General features: G+C 51.7%; 1 protein-coding gene across 2 annotated transcripts in view; it reads right to left on the minus strand.

Annotated features, from left to right (window-relative positions):
• Window positions 1-713: 713 nt before the first annotated feature.
• The window catches only part of Mmp9 (matrix metallopeptidase 9), a 48,738-nt gene continuing 32,603 nt past the window's right edge, over window positions 714-16,848 (minus strand). The window contains exons 1-13 of one of the 2 annotated variants that reach the window (XM_041670121.1): window positions 7,987-8,127; window positions 7,299-7,531; window positions 6,947-7,095; window positions 6,583-6,711; window positions 6,305-6,478; window positions 5,880-6,053; window positions 5,329-5,505; window positions 5,049-5,204; window positions 3,508-3,817; window positions 3,251-3,390; window positions 2,824-2,974; window positions 2,621-2,724; window positions 714-1,010 (exon numbers count right to left, since the gene is read on the minus strand). In XM_041670121.1, the coding sequence (XP_041526055.1) occupies window positions 892-1,010; window positions 2,621-2,724; window positions 2,824-2,974; window positions 3,251-3,390; window positions 3,508-3,817; window positions 5,049-5,204; window positions 5,329-5,505; window positions 5,880-6,053; window positions 6,305-6,478; window positions 6,583-6,711; window positions 6,947-7,095; window positions 7,299-7,531; window positions 7,987-8,127 (2,157 nt within the window). In that variant the 3' untranslated portion in view covers window positions 714-891. Of the gene's footprint in view, window positions 1,011-2,620; window positions 2,725-2,823; window positions 2,975-3,250; window positions 3,391-3,507; window positions 3,818-5,048; window positions 5,205-5,328; window positions 5,506-5,879; window positions 6,054-6,304; window positions 6,479-6,582; window positions 6,712-6,946; window positions 7,096-7,298; window positions 7,532-7,986; window positions 8,128-16,848 lie in introns of those variants that run through there. The other variant, XM_041670122.1, reaches the window with a different exon arrangement.

Here is a 16,848-nt window from a genome sequence, read left to right on the forward strand (position 1 = left end):
CAGAACCTGAAACCACACCAGAAGTGGGCCTGTATCTAAAAGGCTATTGGCTGAAGGAGTTCCCACCACGCCTCCCACACTCCTCTTGAGCTCATGTACTTTTCACTTTCCAAGCTCAATGCTCTGCCAGACACAGGCTTTCCCTTGTGAGGGAGCTGGATTCTCCAGAGTGGAGTCTGGGGTCTGCAAGCAGGTGTCCAGGACATTGAGAGTCACTGAGAGATCCCTGAAGGAAGGGCTGATAGCCAATGAACTCCTTTGTGCCCTGTGCCCAATACCAAGCCTGGGTCCCTAGGGAAGCTCCCAATGAATGTTTGATGAACGAGTAGCTTGGTGGTGTCCTCAGACGTAAAAGAGAAATAGTTACATAACACCTTCCAGTAGGGGTAACTGAATACCTTAATATTGATGCAGAGCTTGGAGCACTGCCTGACACACAGTAAGCATTCTGTCAGTTAAATACACGCTTGTGAATGTGACCACATACATAATAAATAAAAGTGGCTAGAGTCAGCGAGGCGGCTCAGCAGATGAAGTGCTCGCCACAGAAGCCTGAGAGGCTGAGTTCAATACCCAGATCCCACAAAAACAACAACAAAAAAAAAAAAATGGAAGGACATAACCAACTCTTCTGACCTCCACGTGCTTGTGTGGACATGCACACGACCAAGGAGAAGCCATTGGATTAAAATAGCTGGTAACGGTTTTGGGAATCAACGTTTATTAGAAATAGGCCAACACAAAAGGAAGGTGTGAAGAGAGGGCCCAGCCCGCCTCCACTCCTCCCCATCCTCTAAATGAAATCACCAGTTTGTATCCGGCAAACTGGCTCCTGTCCCCCTGGGGTGGTCCCTCGTGCACTGCACCACTGAAGCAAAGGGGGGGGGGGGGCTAGTTGGCAGCACACTGCAGGATGTCGTAGGTCACATAGCCCACTTGGTCCACGTGGTTCACCGCACCTTCAAAACTCACACGCCAGTAGAATTTGTCATGGCAGAAGTAGGCTTTATCTGTGGGAAATGAGGAAACACAAGAAAGCTGAATCCTATACTCCCTCACGTGCACAGGAACAAGACTTTTATAGCCGCCCTGTGGCAGTTTGAGTGAAAATGGCCCCCATAGGCTCATAGGGAGTGGCACTATTAGGAGGGGGTGGCCTTGTTGGAGGAAATGTGTCTCTGGGGGTGGGCTTTGAGGTTTCAGATGCTCAAGCCAGGTCCAGTGTGTCTGTCTTCCTGCTGCCTGTGGATCCAGATGTAGAACTCTCGGCCGCCGGTCTAGCACCGTGTCTGCCTGTGTGCCACCATTCTCCCACCATGATGATAATGGACTAAACAGTAATCATCTGAACTGTATGCCAGCCCCAGTTAAATGTTTCCCTTTATAAGAGTTGCCATGGTTATGGTGTCTCTTCACAGCAATAGAAGCCTAACTAAGACACACCTGTCCCAGCCTTTCTATATCTTTCTGTGGTTTTTACAAGACACTTTCATCTCTTCTACCTGCCTAGGAGATGCTGGAGGGCATAGACATCAATACCCAAAGTACTGGCAAGCCCAGTGCCTGGTAGGTATTCCACATAGAGGTTGTGAATGAATGGGTAGTATTGAATGCTCAGATCAGTCCTTCTAACACCCATTCATTGGACAAACTCATTCATCTGTTCACTCATTCATCCATTCATCCAACAGGTATTTACTGAGTACCAGCTATGTGCCAAGCACTGTGAGAGGCCTGAGGAATACAGACATGATCTCAAGATACAGGCAGAGATAAAAGGAAGTGAGGACATAACGAAGGTCGGGGGAGACTCTCTGAAATGGTGACCTTGGCACTGAGGGACGAGAGAGAGACAGCATGGTGACAGTGTAGGTGGGAAGCCTTCCAAATAGGGGACCGGCTGGCCCCAAGGCCTGAAGCTAGGAATGGCCTTGAAGAGAGACAGCACAGGTGGAACACAGGGAACATCAAGAGTACAGGGAAGAGGAGAACTTGGAAGTACAGACAGCACAGTGGTCAGGCCATGTTAATTTCTTCCACCTTAGCATCTGCTCGAGCTCACCTTCAGGACCACTGCCCTTCACTCCGATCCCGCTCCATTCTTACAGAATGTATTAAAGATTATTGGATAGCCAGTATGATTGGAGGGACGGGTATAAGGGAAATGGCTGAAAACGATAGATTTGGGAAATCTGAGTTTTAGAATCAACCCAAAACTGCCAACTAATGGGGTATGGGTGTTGAAAAGAAAAGATAAAAGCTCTGTTTGACTTTTGGGGAAACTGAGGCCCCAAGAGAGGCAGTGACTTGCCCAAAGACAGCTAGAACTTGCTTGCCTCTCAGAGTATCTCCAGTGGCAGGCCTGCACATTATAGCCCTTGATACAGGTTATTATTTCTTTATACCTTCCCGAGAACTGAGTTCTGTGATGGAGTTCCCAGAAGAGAAAGATAAGCAAGCAGTCTTGGACTTAGATCTGGCTGTGTGAACTGGGGGCGCTTTCCCTCAGTCTCCCAGGGCTTTCTCCTGCTGGGAAACTGGTCAGTAGCTAAGGGAGGGAGACCAGTGTTGGGGGCATCTCATGAAGGGACCCTCCTCAGTCAGCATCAGCAAACCTCACCTTGGTACTGGAAAATGTCGTGTGAATTCAAGGGCACCCCAGGGAACAACCTATCCAAGCGAGTGACACTCCGGGTATCCACCCTCTGTGTCTTCAAGTCAAACCTGTAGGAAAGCAAGCAAGTTCTGAGCTCCTTCGGCCCCCAAGGGCTGCGGGTGAGTGGCGCCAGGGCTCCCCCTACCGGCGGCCGCGGTTGCTCTCACCTCCACACATGCTCCCTGCTGAACAGCAAAGCCTTCCCGCCATGATGCGGAAGGAGTCCCGTGACCTGGGTTACCCCTGAGCCTAGACCCAACTTATCCAGACGCCTGGGGCCCAACACCGATGCGCCTGTGTACACCCACACTTGGCGCCCTGCAGAAGAGAAGGGTCACATTGGTCTGGGGACACAAAGGTGGGGCACAGTCTCTTTGAATACCAGGAGGGAGAAGCCAGAGAGCCTAGTCTCAGATGCCACTCAAGGGTCAGAACAATCAAAATTCAAAAGCCTCCTTCCCATAAATGTCAAATTGCATCTTCCAGGAGGGGACGCCCCCACACCTCTGGGTCACAGTTTCATGGGTTACCCTGGACTCTGTCCTAAGTTGATGGGTACTGAGGAATAGGTGAACTAGAGAGGCACAAACTAACCAGAAAAGAAGAAAATCTTCTTGGACAATGGGTCCTCAAAGGCAGAGTCCAGTTTTGCAGGCAGAGCTGGCCACGTGCGGGCAATAAGAAAGGGGCCCTGCAGGCGGCTTCCTCTGCGATTCAGGAACTTCCAGTAGCGACTGAAAGAAAGGAGATAGCAGGACCCTGAACCTTGGCCTAACAAGGAAAGTGGGTGGGAGACGCAGGCAGGTTCCTCTCTAAGCCCCCCTCTCATCCGCACACTCCCTCCTGCTCACCCGTCCTTGAAGAAATACAGAGAGTCCTGGATCTCAGCAATCGCATCGAAAATATTCACAGAGCAAGGATTGTCTGCTGGGTTCAAAGATATTGTAGTGGCCTCAGAAGGGCCAGCAGTAGGTGGACCTGTAGGGCCAGCTGCAGGGGGGCCTGTAGGGCCAACCGTGGGACTCTGGGTCGGGTAGGCAGTGGGAGGTAGGGTGGGGCACATAGTGGGAGGAGCTGTCGGCTGTGGTTCCGTGGTGGTGGTGGTGGTGGTGGTGGTGGTGGTGGTGGTTGGAGGCCTTGGGTCAGGCTTAGGGCCAGGACCTAAAACAAGACACTAGGTAAGACATACTAGTCAGCATTTCTCTGGGCCTCAGCCTACTCCTGAAGCCAGCAGTGATGCCTTCCGTTTCCCTTGAAGCTGGAGGCCACAAGCAGGCCTCTTCCCACACACCAAGCCTAACTGTCCATACTGAACTCTGTGAAGATACAGACTGGGTTGTCAGAGCAGAACAACAGGCGATGTCTCCCTCCCTCCCCCAAATCAGGAGGGGCGAGAGTCTTTTGAGTGGCCACCATGTCAAACGGTACTCTAAGCATTATAAACTCGCAAGATTAATTCCTCAATATCCTTCCCTCCCCTTTTCTTTTTTAAAGATTGAGTCTCACCATGTAGACCTGGCTGGTTTCCAGCTCACAGAAATCAGCCTGCCTCAGCCTCCTAAATGCTGTGATTAAAGGCGTGTACAAGCACACCTGGCCTGCTGTGACGGCTAGGTGGTTAAGATCCTGGTTGCTCTTCCGGAGGACCTGAGCACCTTTCCCAGCACCTATACTGTAGCTAACAATCTGTAACTTCCATTCCAAGAGATCCTGCACCCTCTCTGGCCTCTGCTGGCATTGCGCATACGCGGTACAGAGCCATAAACGCAGGTAAAACACCCATACGAGAACAAATAAGTTAATCTTTGGAAGCTCCTTTGAGTCAGGGCCTTAAGTAGCCCAGGTTGGCCTGGAGTTTACTATGTATCTCAGGCTAGCCTTAAACTCATGGTAACTCTCCTCTCAACCTCCTGAGTGTTGGGATTACAGGCTTGCAACGTCATACCCAGCAACCATCCCCATTTTTTAGGGTAAATGATGACCAAAAACAAAACGAACAATTAAATGGTACTTAGTAAAACCAGGCATCATTCTGCTTCAGAAAACTCTATCAAAGCCTTATGTGAGGCATACTGTCATCACACACCCGCCTTAGAGAGGAGGCCATGAAAGGTGGTCTGACATACCCAAGGGATGTCCCCTCCTGCTGAGGATCAAACCCAGGGCCTCATGTCTGCTCTGCAGCACCCAGTGCCTATTCTAACCACTAGGCTGCACACCCAGCCCTGGACTGGCTTCTGTACCCGGGTCTAGGGTGCCGTCTCCAAGCATTTACTGGGCTCTCAGGCCCTATCCCTAGATGGATATTGAGGTTCCATTTCTTCCCTCCCCTCTTCTCTGGTCCTATAGCTGAGCCTCATCCGCTCCTCCATCTCTGTCCCCTCAACCTCACCATACAGATGCTGGATGCCCCTCACGTCGTCCTCGTGCAGAGGGGAGCCCTCGAGGAAGCGATACATGGGGTACATGAGCGCTTCTGGCACTGAAGAATGATCTAAACCCAGCGCATGACCGAACTCATGCGCTGCCACCAGGAACAGACTGTACCCTGGAAAGGAGGAGACGCCCAAGATGTAAACAGCAAGTCAAGGCCCCAGTCCTGGCTGCTCCGCCACCACGACTACCAGGAGGTGCCTCGGAACCCACTCCAGGAGCCTCAGAGCGCCGCCCACCTTTGTCTGGGCAGAAACCCCACTTCTTGTCAGTGTCGAAGTTCGAGGTGGTAGCGCACCAGAGGCGCCCATCGCTGCGGCCCTCGCTGGTACAAGTGGAGTACTCCTTGCCCAGGAAGATGAAGGGGAAGACGCACAGCTCGCCTGCCGAGTTGCCCCCAACCACAGTCGCATCGGCTGGAGAGATCATGGACCATAAATGAGTCGGGTGGGTAAATCTAATGTGATGGGGGGGGGGGGGGGGGCGGAGAAGGGGGGCAAACTAAGGGCTGCACTAGAGAATCTCGATGACCTATTTTTGAAGCCTAGGGGGCGCTGTGGAACACTGATGAAGCCAGGAAACCCTAATGGGCAGCGCCTAGAATAGGAGAGCAAGGCAGAAGCCTAAGGCCAAACAAAAAAGGCTGCCCAACTGGGAGTCACAGAGAAATGTGGAGGGAGATGGTGCGTGGTAAATAGAGAGAGAAAGTGAATGGATGGAAAAGCCACCTTTTGGAGAACAATGCTGGAGGACAGAGCCAGGCTCAACCTGCTAGGCAGGGCAGAGGTACCTCGGGTAGGGCAGAAGCCGTACAGCTTATCCTGGTCATAGTTGGCTGTAGTGGCGCACCAGCGGTAACCATCTGAGCGACCGTCAGTGGTGCAGGCAGCGTAGGAGCGGCCCTCAAAGATGAACGGAAACACACAGGGTTTGCCGTCCGCATTGCCGTGCTCCGTGTAGAGTCCTGAGGAGACCCGCGTTATTACTTCCATGTGTTGCTCCGACCGTCAAGGTCCCAGCCCTCCTCCCATATCACAGAGGAGATTGGACCCAGAGAGAATGGGGGGAGGAGAGGAGGGGAGGGGGAGGGGAGGGGAGAGAGACCTGGCCACACCACTAGTGGCAAAGAGGGATTGGAAACTAAGATTCTGGACCCTTAATGGTAGCTGGCATCCCACCCCACCATATAACCCCACCCCCTCAGCGTATACTCACTCTCACTGGGGCAGAAACCAAATTTGCGGTCGCTGTCATAGTTGGCTGTAGTACTACACCAAGGCGCACCATCGGTGCGGCCATCTGTGGTGCAAGCCAAATAGGAGCGTCCCTCGAAGGTAAAGGGAAAGTGACATGGGGCACCATTTGCGTTTCCAAAGTGTGTGGGAACCACTGTAGTAAGGAGACTAGAGTCAGGGCGACTGACCACGGGCCACTGTAAGAGAAGGGAGCTGGGGCAGGGGCAGGGGAGAATATAGGAAGGCTCAAGATCTCACCAACGCCTTTGCCCAGCGACCACAGCTCTTCATCGTCGAAGTGGGCATCTCCCTGAATACCGGGGCCAGGCGGAAAGGCGTGTGCCAGAAGACCGTCCTTGCCGTCGAAGGGATACCCGTCTCCGTGCTCTGCAGAGGCAGGTGGAGAGGAAAGGAGAGCGTAGGCTTTGCTCTCTTTGGTGGCAGGAGCCTGAAGGCTGTGTCCCCCAGGCTTTGCAAGGAGGTGACTGTGGCAATGATGCCCCGCAGGAGGGGGCATCCTTTGTGCGACTAGGGATTGTGGGGCAGGCAAAAAAAGCTGTCTGCTGCCCCTTCTATTCTGTCCGTGGTCGTTCCTCCTATAGCCCAGCCCCGGAGTTCTTACCTGCGACACCAAACTGAATAACAATGTCTGCTTCGAGGCCGTACACGCGGGTGAACGTGAGCGGTGTCACCGCGCTCCACACGGCAAAGGCTCGCGCAAAGGCGTCATCGATCACATCTCGCGGCAAGTCTTCCGAGTAGCTCTGAATCCTGCAGGTGAAAAGCCGGAGTTGGGGGGGGGGGGCGGAGGGAGTGTGCCGGGTTCACAAAGGAGAGGGGGCGGGGTAGCAGCTACACACCCAGGGCTCCCAGCTTTCCGAACTTGTATTGCTAAAATACCTTGTCAGTCAGGCACAGGTGCAGCCTGGCCTCCAGTCCCGCCCCAGCCACCTGCTTTGAGCCCAGCATCTCACCAGTATGTGATGTTATGGTGGTGCCACTTGAGATCACCCTCGAAGGTTTGGAATTTGCCCAAGTCTGGAACACCACAGCGTGGTGCACGAATGGCCTCTAGTGTCCTGCTGTCCAGTTCACCAGTCTGGGGCAGGGACAGCTTCTTCTGAAGCAGCAGCAAAGCAGGCCGCAGGCTCTGCTTCTCGCCCTGCATCTCGGCTGCCCGACTGTAACCATAGCGGTACAAGTATTCCTATGGACGGAGGGACAGAGTCATCGCAGAATCTGGCACCCTTTCCTTGCCTTCTGGGCCACACACTTAGGGACTCTAAAACCAGTTCACCAGGGCTTCTCACACAGCTAGAATTCCCCATCCTGTGAATAACACAGCCCCTTCCCACCTAAGATGTTCTTAACCATGCCTACCTACCTCACAGCTCCCCTATAGTTCCTTTCCAGCCTGTGCCTAATACACAACCCTCCGAGGTAGCCCCAGCCCATTGCCTTAGTAAACTCGAATCTGTCCATTATTTTCACCACTGCCCAGAGCCTCCACACTACACCTAGTGCCTAACTCTGGCACCTCTGTTTCTTCAGATATGCCCAGTGCCAGGTAAATTCAGAAAGCATATCTGAAGCCCATGCTTTCTCAGGGACACGGGGCATCTTCCTGGCCCTTGCCGACTTTCCACCGAGGCATTTGTCTACCTGTGCCAGCTGAGTGTCGGTGAGGTTGTTGGTTCTCAGGTCTCTGGGGAAGACCACAAAAGTCGGCTGGCGCTGGAGAGGAGCTGCAGAGCTGCAGCCTAGAGCCAGGAGTGCAAGGACAAGGGGCTGCCAGGGGCTCATGGTGAGGATGGCAGTGTCTGGCTGAAGCTGCCCTCTCCGAGGTTTTTAAAGGGACCGTAAAACTGAATCAGTAGCCCCGCCTCTCCCCTCCAGGCAGGTGCTGACTCAGGGTGTGTGTGTGTGTGTGTGTGTGTGTGTGTGTGTGTGTGTGTCTTGGACAGCCCAAGGAAAGGACTTACACCACCCCCTCCTTTCTGCCCTGCCCATAGTCCAATATTGCCGAGTCAGGCAGGACCCCAGACCCACAGGAAACCACAGCACTCAGGGGAGTGGTTGAGTTTTGCAAACTGCAGAATTTGTGGGAAAGGGGTGGGGAGATTTACCTAGCGCTAGGACTGCAGGCCCTAAGTGGTTAGTTCGGTAGAGGACTGGAAAAACTGCCTGAGATTCCCCCTTTCTTGGGCTTCTGAGACACCCACTCCCTGGCCAGAGCTCAGCCTGGAGCCCCTCCCCACACTGTAGATTCTGTCTTCTCATCCCTCTCCCTGATAGTGCCTTTGACTCAGCTTCCTCTCCTGCCAGCTGGGAGCAGGCTCTTTGAGGCAGGATTTGGGGAATTCCACTGGGCAAGCCCCTAGCTTCAGCAGGCTGACTCCTTGGGGAAGGAAAGATGAGCCTCCGGGGCATGTGGGAACAAGCAGAAGCTTCACCCTTCCCAGGGACCTCAGGCAAGCATCCTTCCTCTGCTGTCCATAGAATCAAAACAACCAAAAATCCAGACCCTTCATCCCTCAATCCTTTGTCCCCATATTGATGTGAGGCTAAAATGAGACTCATGAATCACAGAAAATGCATTTAGCACAGTGTGCATGAGCCCTTAATTGATGGCACTGATTCCTCTTAACTGTCTGGTGGCTGGGTTTGGGATTGGAAGGAAGAGACTGGAGTCTTGACTCTGAGCCTCTGGGTGATGTGGAGCACACACCTTCCTTTCCCTGAGCTATGAATTCTTCACATACCCCTTCCCTCTTCCAGCCCTGTTCCATCCATGAAAACTTCTGCACAGTGTCACCAACAGCCAACAGCCCCCCTGCATTCCGTCCACCCAGCCTGCCACCATGGTGAAACAGGCCTTCAGCCAGCTGTTTTGACAGAGCCTCCCTTGTGTTCAGACTTTATCCACTCCTGCACTGAATGGACCTGTGAGATGGAGAAGGGAGACGAGGTGTGTTCCCAGGCGTCTCTGCTTCTCTTATTATATGCTTCTGATAGATGATCTTCAGTCCTGACTTGCAGTCCTGGGTCCACCATTTCCCAACTTCACCATTTCCCAACTATGTTCGCCTTGGGCAAGTCATTTCATCTCCAAGCCACAGTGATAATTCACTTTTTGTGATTTATTGTGTTGAACACTGTGATGTGCTCCCTATAAATCTTTCATTTCCTGTTCCTCCTCCTCTCTCTCTCTTTCTGTGTGTGTGTCTCTGTGTATGTGTGTGTCTTTCTGTGTGCATGTATGTGTGTACATGCTCATACGTACAGCTAGGGTCTGCCACATGCCAGGCAAGCACTCTGCATCTGAGATGTCCCTAGTCCTTGTTTTTGTTTATTTGTTTTGGGGGTATGTGTACGTCTACAGGTGTGTGTGCAGGGACACACATCCATGCCTACCAAGGCCAGAGGAAACATTGGCGGTCCTCCTCTGCCATCTTTCCCTCTTATTCCTTTGAGGCAGAGTCTCTCGCTACACCTGGAGCACAGTGTTTTTCAGATAAGCTGGCAGCCAGCAAGCCTTAGCAGCATTCCTGTCTGAGTCTCCATCCCCCTAGTGCTGGGAATACAAGCATGGGTGGCCATGCCCAGATTTTTACATGGATGGTGGGGATCCGAACTCAGGTCCTCATGCTTCTGCAGCAGATAGATGCTGTTACCCTGAGAGTAGGTTGTTTCCCTGGCCCAACCTTGGTTTATTGAGACGAGAGCCTATGTAGCTCAGGTTTGTGTTGAGCTTCCGTCTCCTGCCTCTGACTCCCAAGAGCTGTATTACAGGTGTGTACAGCATACCTGGCTTATGAGATTGATTTGGTGAGTAACCCTGGCTTTGGGGGATAGGAAACTTCATCTCAGAGCCGTCAAGGGAATTGCCCGTGATCACACAGTAAGTTAAGAGAGCCAGGATTTAAGTATGGACAGTCTGACTCTGAGGCCCTTCACCTGTGCAGGAGGCCAAGCAGATCAGAGTACAGATGAAAGAAACGGGTGGGCTTGCAGGGCCTTAAAGCTTGTACCCTCCTCCTCTGATCCCTTGCCACCTTCCTACGATGAGGATAGAGAGAGGTTCAGGACTCTGAGGGTTCATAGGCTGAAGACAGGGATCCAGGCAACTATATTGCACGGACTTGGGATTGTGGGGTCAAAGAATAATACAAGATTCGAAATGGAAACAAAAGAGGGCCTCCCTTTATCTAAGTGGCAGACAAGGACTTCAGAGAAATCTATGAAGTAACCCCATCTTGCCAGCAATTGTGCTGAGGATGTCATATGTGTGGATGGCATGTCTTAGATTATGCCATGCCTATGTTGAATGTCATATCTATGTATATATGTCCTGTATGTATTGTATGATACATCTATGCCATATGCCATGTCTATGTTTGTCTTGTTTCTCAAGCTTGGCATCCTGCCTGGCCTAGAACTTGGGAATATGGACCAGGCTGGCCTCAGACTCACAGAGATACTCCTGCCTCTGCCTCTTGAGTGATGGGGCTAAAGGTGTGTGCCACCACACCTAGCAAGCTTGGTACTCTTGATACTTGGGGCTGATGGTTCTTTGTTTGGGGTCACTGAAGTGTGTGTAGAGGTGTCCTCCCTCTTCCTACTAGATGCCAGTAGTACCACCTCTGCCAGTTGTGACAACCAGCAATGTTGCCAAATGTTCCCTGGGGGAGGGCGAGGGGGAAGAACCTCTGGTGTGTGCTGATTTTTCTTTGTAAGTGGTCCAAAAGTTGCATCGAATACTCAAACCATTGATGATGATCCTCAATTTGTTGCTGTAGTTCTTGCTTTCCGCTTTTCAAGACGGGGTTTCTCTGTGGAGTCCTGACTATCCTGGAACTAGCTCTGTAGACCAGGCATGAACTTAGAGGTCTGCCTGCCTCTGCCTCCCAAGTGCTGGGATTAATGGTGTGTCACCATGCCCAGCTTGATCCTCAAATCTTTCATGACTGCTCTACTTTGCTGACCCCCAACACTTGGACAGTAAAAGCAAGAGGGTCAAGAGTTCAAAGCTAATCTCTGACACACAGCAAGTTTGAGGCCAGCCTGGGCTACATGAGAGCCTGTAGATAGATAGATAGATAGATAGATAGATAGATAGATAGATAGATAGATAGATAGATGGGTGGGTGGGTGGGTGGATGGTGGTAAGGTAACACCTTTAATTCCAGCACTCAGGAGGCAGAGGCAAGCAGATTTCTTTGAGTTGAAGGACAGCCTGGTTTACAGAGCAAGTTCTAGAACAGCCAGGACTACACAGAGATACTCTGTCTCAAAAAGTCAAAAAAGTAAGTAAATATATAAACCTATTCAAGACATTTTTGTTAAGTTTTATGAGCCAGACATTATGCTAAGAAGTGAGCTATATCCTGGCACTCAGTTGTCGGAGGAAGGTGAATCAGAAGATCAAGATCATCTGTGGTTGCATAGCAAGTTCTCACGTAGCCTGGGCTACACGAGATTCCAGCTAAGAAGTAAAAGAGGAAAAGGATGAAAAAAATAAACTGGATTAGTAGTTATGCTTTTGTCCCCTTGCTTGTTAGACTGACAGTCCAGTAGAAGAGGGACTGAATAAATAATCAGTCACCAGAGAGCCAGCTTCCTTATCACCAAGTATGAGGACCAGGGTTCATCCCAGGGACTCACATGGTAGAAGAGAAGCAGCTCCTACAAATTGTCCTCTGACCTCTGCATTCGAACACACACAAACATACACAGATAAAATGTAATAGATGATGTGTGTGTGTGTGTGTTGTTGTTGTGGTTTGAGGCAAGGTCTTGCCAGGTAACTCTAGCTGGCCTGAAGCTCACTGTGTAGACCAGGCTGGCCTCAAACTCACAGTCCTGCTTGTCTCTGCCTTCTGAGAGCTGAAATTAAAGGTATACACTGCTGTGACCGGTTAGAAATTCTTTTTTGAAAGCAAAAAATGTTAACAGAAATACAAGCGCCATAAATGGAGGTGTGCCTATCTACTCCAATTCCCTCTACTATGCAGATGAGGAAACTGAGGCCCAGCAGAGTCACATGGCAGAGAGAGTATGCTGGGCAATAGGGGCTCTCACTCTGGGGTTGGACTGCCTCAATTCAAGCTTCAGTCCATTGTGTGACTCCAGCGACTGGCACAACCTACCATTTTCCCCATCTGTAAAATGGTGCTAATAACAGTGCTTCCCGTCTGGGCCTGATGTAGTGGGGCCTGGCACACTGTGTAAGTAGTGGTTACCACTTGTCTTCAGAATCCATGGTGGCTCCTACTAACTGAGAAGAGAGCGCCCACTGGAAACCCCAGAGCGAGGAGTCCATCTGAGCAAGAGTTCTCCTCTCCCCACCCCCAACTTCCTCCTTTACCACCACCTACACACACACACACACACACACACACACACACACACACCCTGCTCACCAGCCCCCATCAAAGGGAACTTGGGAGAAGCTTGGTTTTCAACACAGCCATAGCAGGAAGTGGTTCTGGTTACCACATCCCCTTCCCCACTTCCTCAGCTCCCCCTAAGAACCCAGGAAAGGAGGCAGGGAGCAGGAAGTGCCCCCTCAGCAGGCACAACCCTGACCCCCTGAACCCCTGACCTGGAATCTTTAAACTCTAAACCCCTTACAGTAGGATGGGGACCGGGTTAGACCTGGAGTCCTGAGTCACGGGTTAGGTGACCCAGCCCCACGGACAACCTCAGAGATGAGGAATGGCACGCTCTATCTAGCATGGGGGAATTCCAAGTCTGCTTCTCCCAAACTTGCTGGAGAGGGTAGGGGAAGGTAGGCCTGAGAGGCTATGGCAGGATGTGAGGGAGACAAGCTCCCTGTCTGGGGCGAAACAGGTGTCCCCATGAAGTACATTACTAGATCCCAGCTTCCCACAGGCATCCCTCCCACAGGCTGGGGCAATTCCCCTTGCTGACTCCTAGATTCCTTCCTGATGCTAAGCCACGCCTCCCCCTTGCCAGTGCTTAGAACCACAGCATAGGGAAGTCAGGTACTGGCTTCAAACCCCAGCTCCTACCATTCACTGGCTGGGTGACCGCAGGCAGGTCACTTTGTCTCTCTGAACGTCTAGCTCTTCATCTGTGAAATAGGGCAAGACTGGGGTACAGCTCAGCCATGGGGTATGTGCCCTGCTTGCTGTAGGTCCTGCAAAGGCCTGGTCCCCAGGGGTCTGCTTCAAAGAGTTATGGTGAGGATTCTGAGATTATGCGCTGCAAATTTTACCACAGTGACTGACACCTGACAGGCATGGAAGGAGAGGGTGAGGGAGGACGTGATGATTCCTTGACTCTAATGCTCTCATCTCATGGCTACAAATAAGCATCCATTCATAATTTCATTTCACAGATGAGCTAACTGGAGTTTCCTCAAGTCCACACACCCAGTGATGTCAGGCCAGCCCTGACACCAGTACCCCAGCCTTCTCCCCAGAGTCTGCCTGTGTCCCAGTCTACCTCGGTTGGGAGTAATTTTAAATCTGTGAACATGGACACCAGAGAGTTTGCCTAGCACTGTCCCAGGCCTCAGCACACCACATCTGTACCGTAGGGTCGATCCTCGTGACGTCCTATTTCGATCTGTCATTTTCAGAACCCTTGACACTCATTGGAAGCAGAGATTGTGGACTATTTTCAAGGTGACAGACGCAGAGCCTAGAGAAGTGCTTTTTTGGTTTTGTCTTGTTTTTTTTTGCACAAAGTCCCATGCAACCAGGCTGACCTCAAACTCACAAGATTGCTGAGAATCACCTTGAATTTCTGATCCTCCTCACTCCCTCCTAATGCTGGGATTACAGATGTGCGCCACATACCTGGATTTATGCAGTGCTAGGGAGGAACCTAGAGCTCTGGGGCTGGATGTAAGCCAGAAAAGCCACCTACCAATAAGCCACACTTCCGGCCCTTTGTTGTTTTGAGATTGACTTGCTATACAGCCCAAGGTGGCCTTGACTTCTGGTTCTCTTGTTACTGCCTCTGGAGCTGGGGACTAAAGGCACGTGTCACTATACCTGGCTCAGAGAAGTGTTTAAATTGCTCGTTGTCCCCCCACCATGACAGGGCTCCTGCCTCAGGCTTCTGACTCTAAATCTCATGTTAACATTAGGTCACTGGTTCAGGCAAGAAGGAAGTCAATGGGGGAAGCATCTGGGGTGGGGTGGGGGTGCTCAGAAGCCAGGCTGGAGGGGGTGAAGTCTAAGAACCAACAGTGGGCACATTTGGCTGGGTTCTATAGAAAACAAAAATGAGGGGGAGGGGAGGCAAATAAAAAGGAAAGAGAGTCAGGTTGCTGGAAGGGGCACAGAACAGTCCAGAGGAGTTTGCTTAAGGCCTGAAGGACTTGTTCCCAGTCAGAGAGGATGTTGAGAGTCACATCTGGGGAGGGGAGGAGGAGGGTGGAGGCGAGACCCATTCCTTCTACATTAAATTGCTCACTGACAGTTCAGAATATGCTTGGGGTCTCAGCCAAGCAGGTGCTGTCTCAAAATACACGTTTTTAAAAGTTGCTTTTGATATTTAGGAGGGGGGGAACCTTTAAAATGGCCAATGTGCAAAAAGTCCACCCTCGATTGGATGTCCTTCTATGGTCATTCCAGGGTTTAGTGCAGCTGTTTGACCCTGGGTGACATCTGGAAAGTGCACTGTGACTCTTGAGATCACAGCATACCTAACCCTGACTGTTCACGGTGGCGACAGTCTGAGGGGCTCAGCTCTTGCTGACAGAATGGAAGAGGAAGAGACCCTGGGGAATAATTCAGGAGGGAGGGGTGCACACAGCACACAGATTTGCTCCTGTTCAAGTTCAGGTGGAGTTCTCTTCCTGTGCAGGGGTCCCCAGCATCCTGCAGTAGCTATTTCTAAATGGGAACATTTAGAAAAGCAAACCTGCATCTGTCCCTACCCCAACAGTCCAAGTGGAGGCCAGAAATATTCGCCATTCATTCATTTTTGAAGTGCTGGGATTCAAACCCACAGTCTTGTACATTCTAGGCAAGCTGTCTACCAGTGATCCCATCTCTGTCTTCCCCACCCCTACAGCCTTAGACATAACAAGCTTGCCAGGTTGCCAGGTGATTCAGGTGCCCGAAAACTCTGCTTTAATACAGCCTCATCCCTACAATGAGTGGGAAGGGTTTTCACCCCATTTCCAGATGGGGAAACTGAGACCAGAGAATTAAAGCCAATTGCCCAGGTACATAACTAGTACCAACGTTCGCTGCCAATCCAGATTTTTTTGACCGTAATGCTGATGTTCTCCTTGCCATGTTATTGATGGAGGAGGCAGTCTAGTACTCCAGGAGCCCTGGGCTCTCAGAACTGGATACAGTGCTAGGGCACAAGGCAGTAGCAAGGTTCAAAGTCGCACACAGGAATCTGCCAGTATGTTGATAGTGCTGCCTCTCTGCCAGTGTGGTGTAGGCTTCGCTCCAGGAGACCCCTGAAGGCTGCACACTAGGCGTGGGGACTGAGCTGAACAGACTAAGAACACAGGAAGAGCATGTGTCTTGTGGGAAAATCTGTCCAGCAAAGCTTCTTGCACACTGGTCTTCCTGGTACAGACGTCCTTTTATGTCAATGCTGGGGGTAGAACCCAAGACCGCACACTCTACAGACTAGTTCTGCCATAGGTACTAGCCCTCCGCACACAGCCTTCCCACCTGGGACTTTCTTTTCTGCTAGTGGTGCCCCCGGTTCATCAACCCCTCTGACTTAGCTGGTCTAGGGCGCAACCTGAGTGTGAAGCTCCAGGGATTCAGACCGTCACCGCTGGGAACACATCTACACAGCCCTTCCCCCACCTGCAAGAGACTAGATTAGCAGCTCCAGGTTTGCATCAGTCCTATCAAGGCTGGGGACATTTTTTCTTTTTAAAGACCAGGGTCTCACTATGTAGTCCCAGATGGTCTGGAGTTCCCAGTGTAGACCATGCTGGCCTCGGTCAGACTCACAGAGACACACACCCGCCTTAGCTCCCGAGTGCTGGGCTTAAAGACGTGGGCTACTGCACTCTGTCCTAGGCTGGGGACTTTAAAAAGAATAAACAAATAAAAGATTCTGATTCAGTAATCAGTGGGGTCCGGAAATGGGTGTTAGCAAGATCCATGGATGTAGAAATGACGACAGGAACAGCCGCCCCCTTCCCGGCTGAGGAAACCCAGAGAGGTTCAGAGACTCTCCGCCCTCTCCCCCACAGCACCCCCAACGTAGCTGAAGCAATTGAGAACACCGCCAGGAAGTATTCAGAACCAATTTCCGCAGTGCTTCCTCCCCTGTGCTGCGGAGACATAGCTTCAAAACACAGACTCTAAAGAGCACGAGCAGCCCTCCCCACTGCAGTGCCGCAGAGCCCGGGGGCTGCGACAAGCCGGGCCAGCTCCGAGCGGCTTCTGCTCCCGAATCCCCGAGACACCCTCATTTAGATATCTGCATATATTTGCATACTAGGCTCCTGCGCCGCCCGTCCCCCCTCCCCCACCGGCCCCCCAGCTCCACCTCTGTAGCGCGTTAGAG

Source organism: Microtus oregoni, unplaced genomic scaffold, assembly GCF_018167655.1.
Source record: "Microtus oregoni isolate MIOR12 unplaced genomic scaffold, Mior012 000020F_ref0000438, whole genome shotgun sequence".
Lineage (NCBI taxonomy): Eukaryota > Metazoa > Chordata > Mammalia > Rodentia > Cricetidae > Microtus > Microtus oregoni.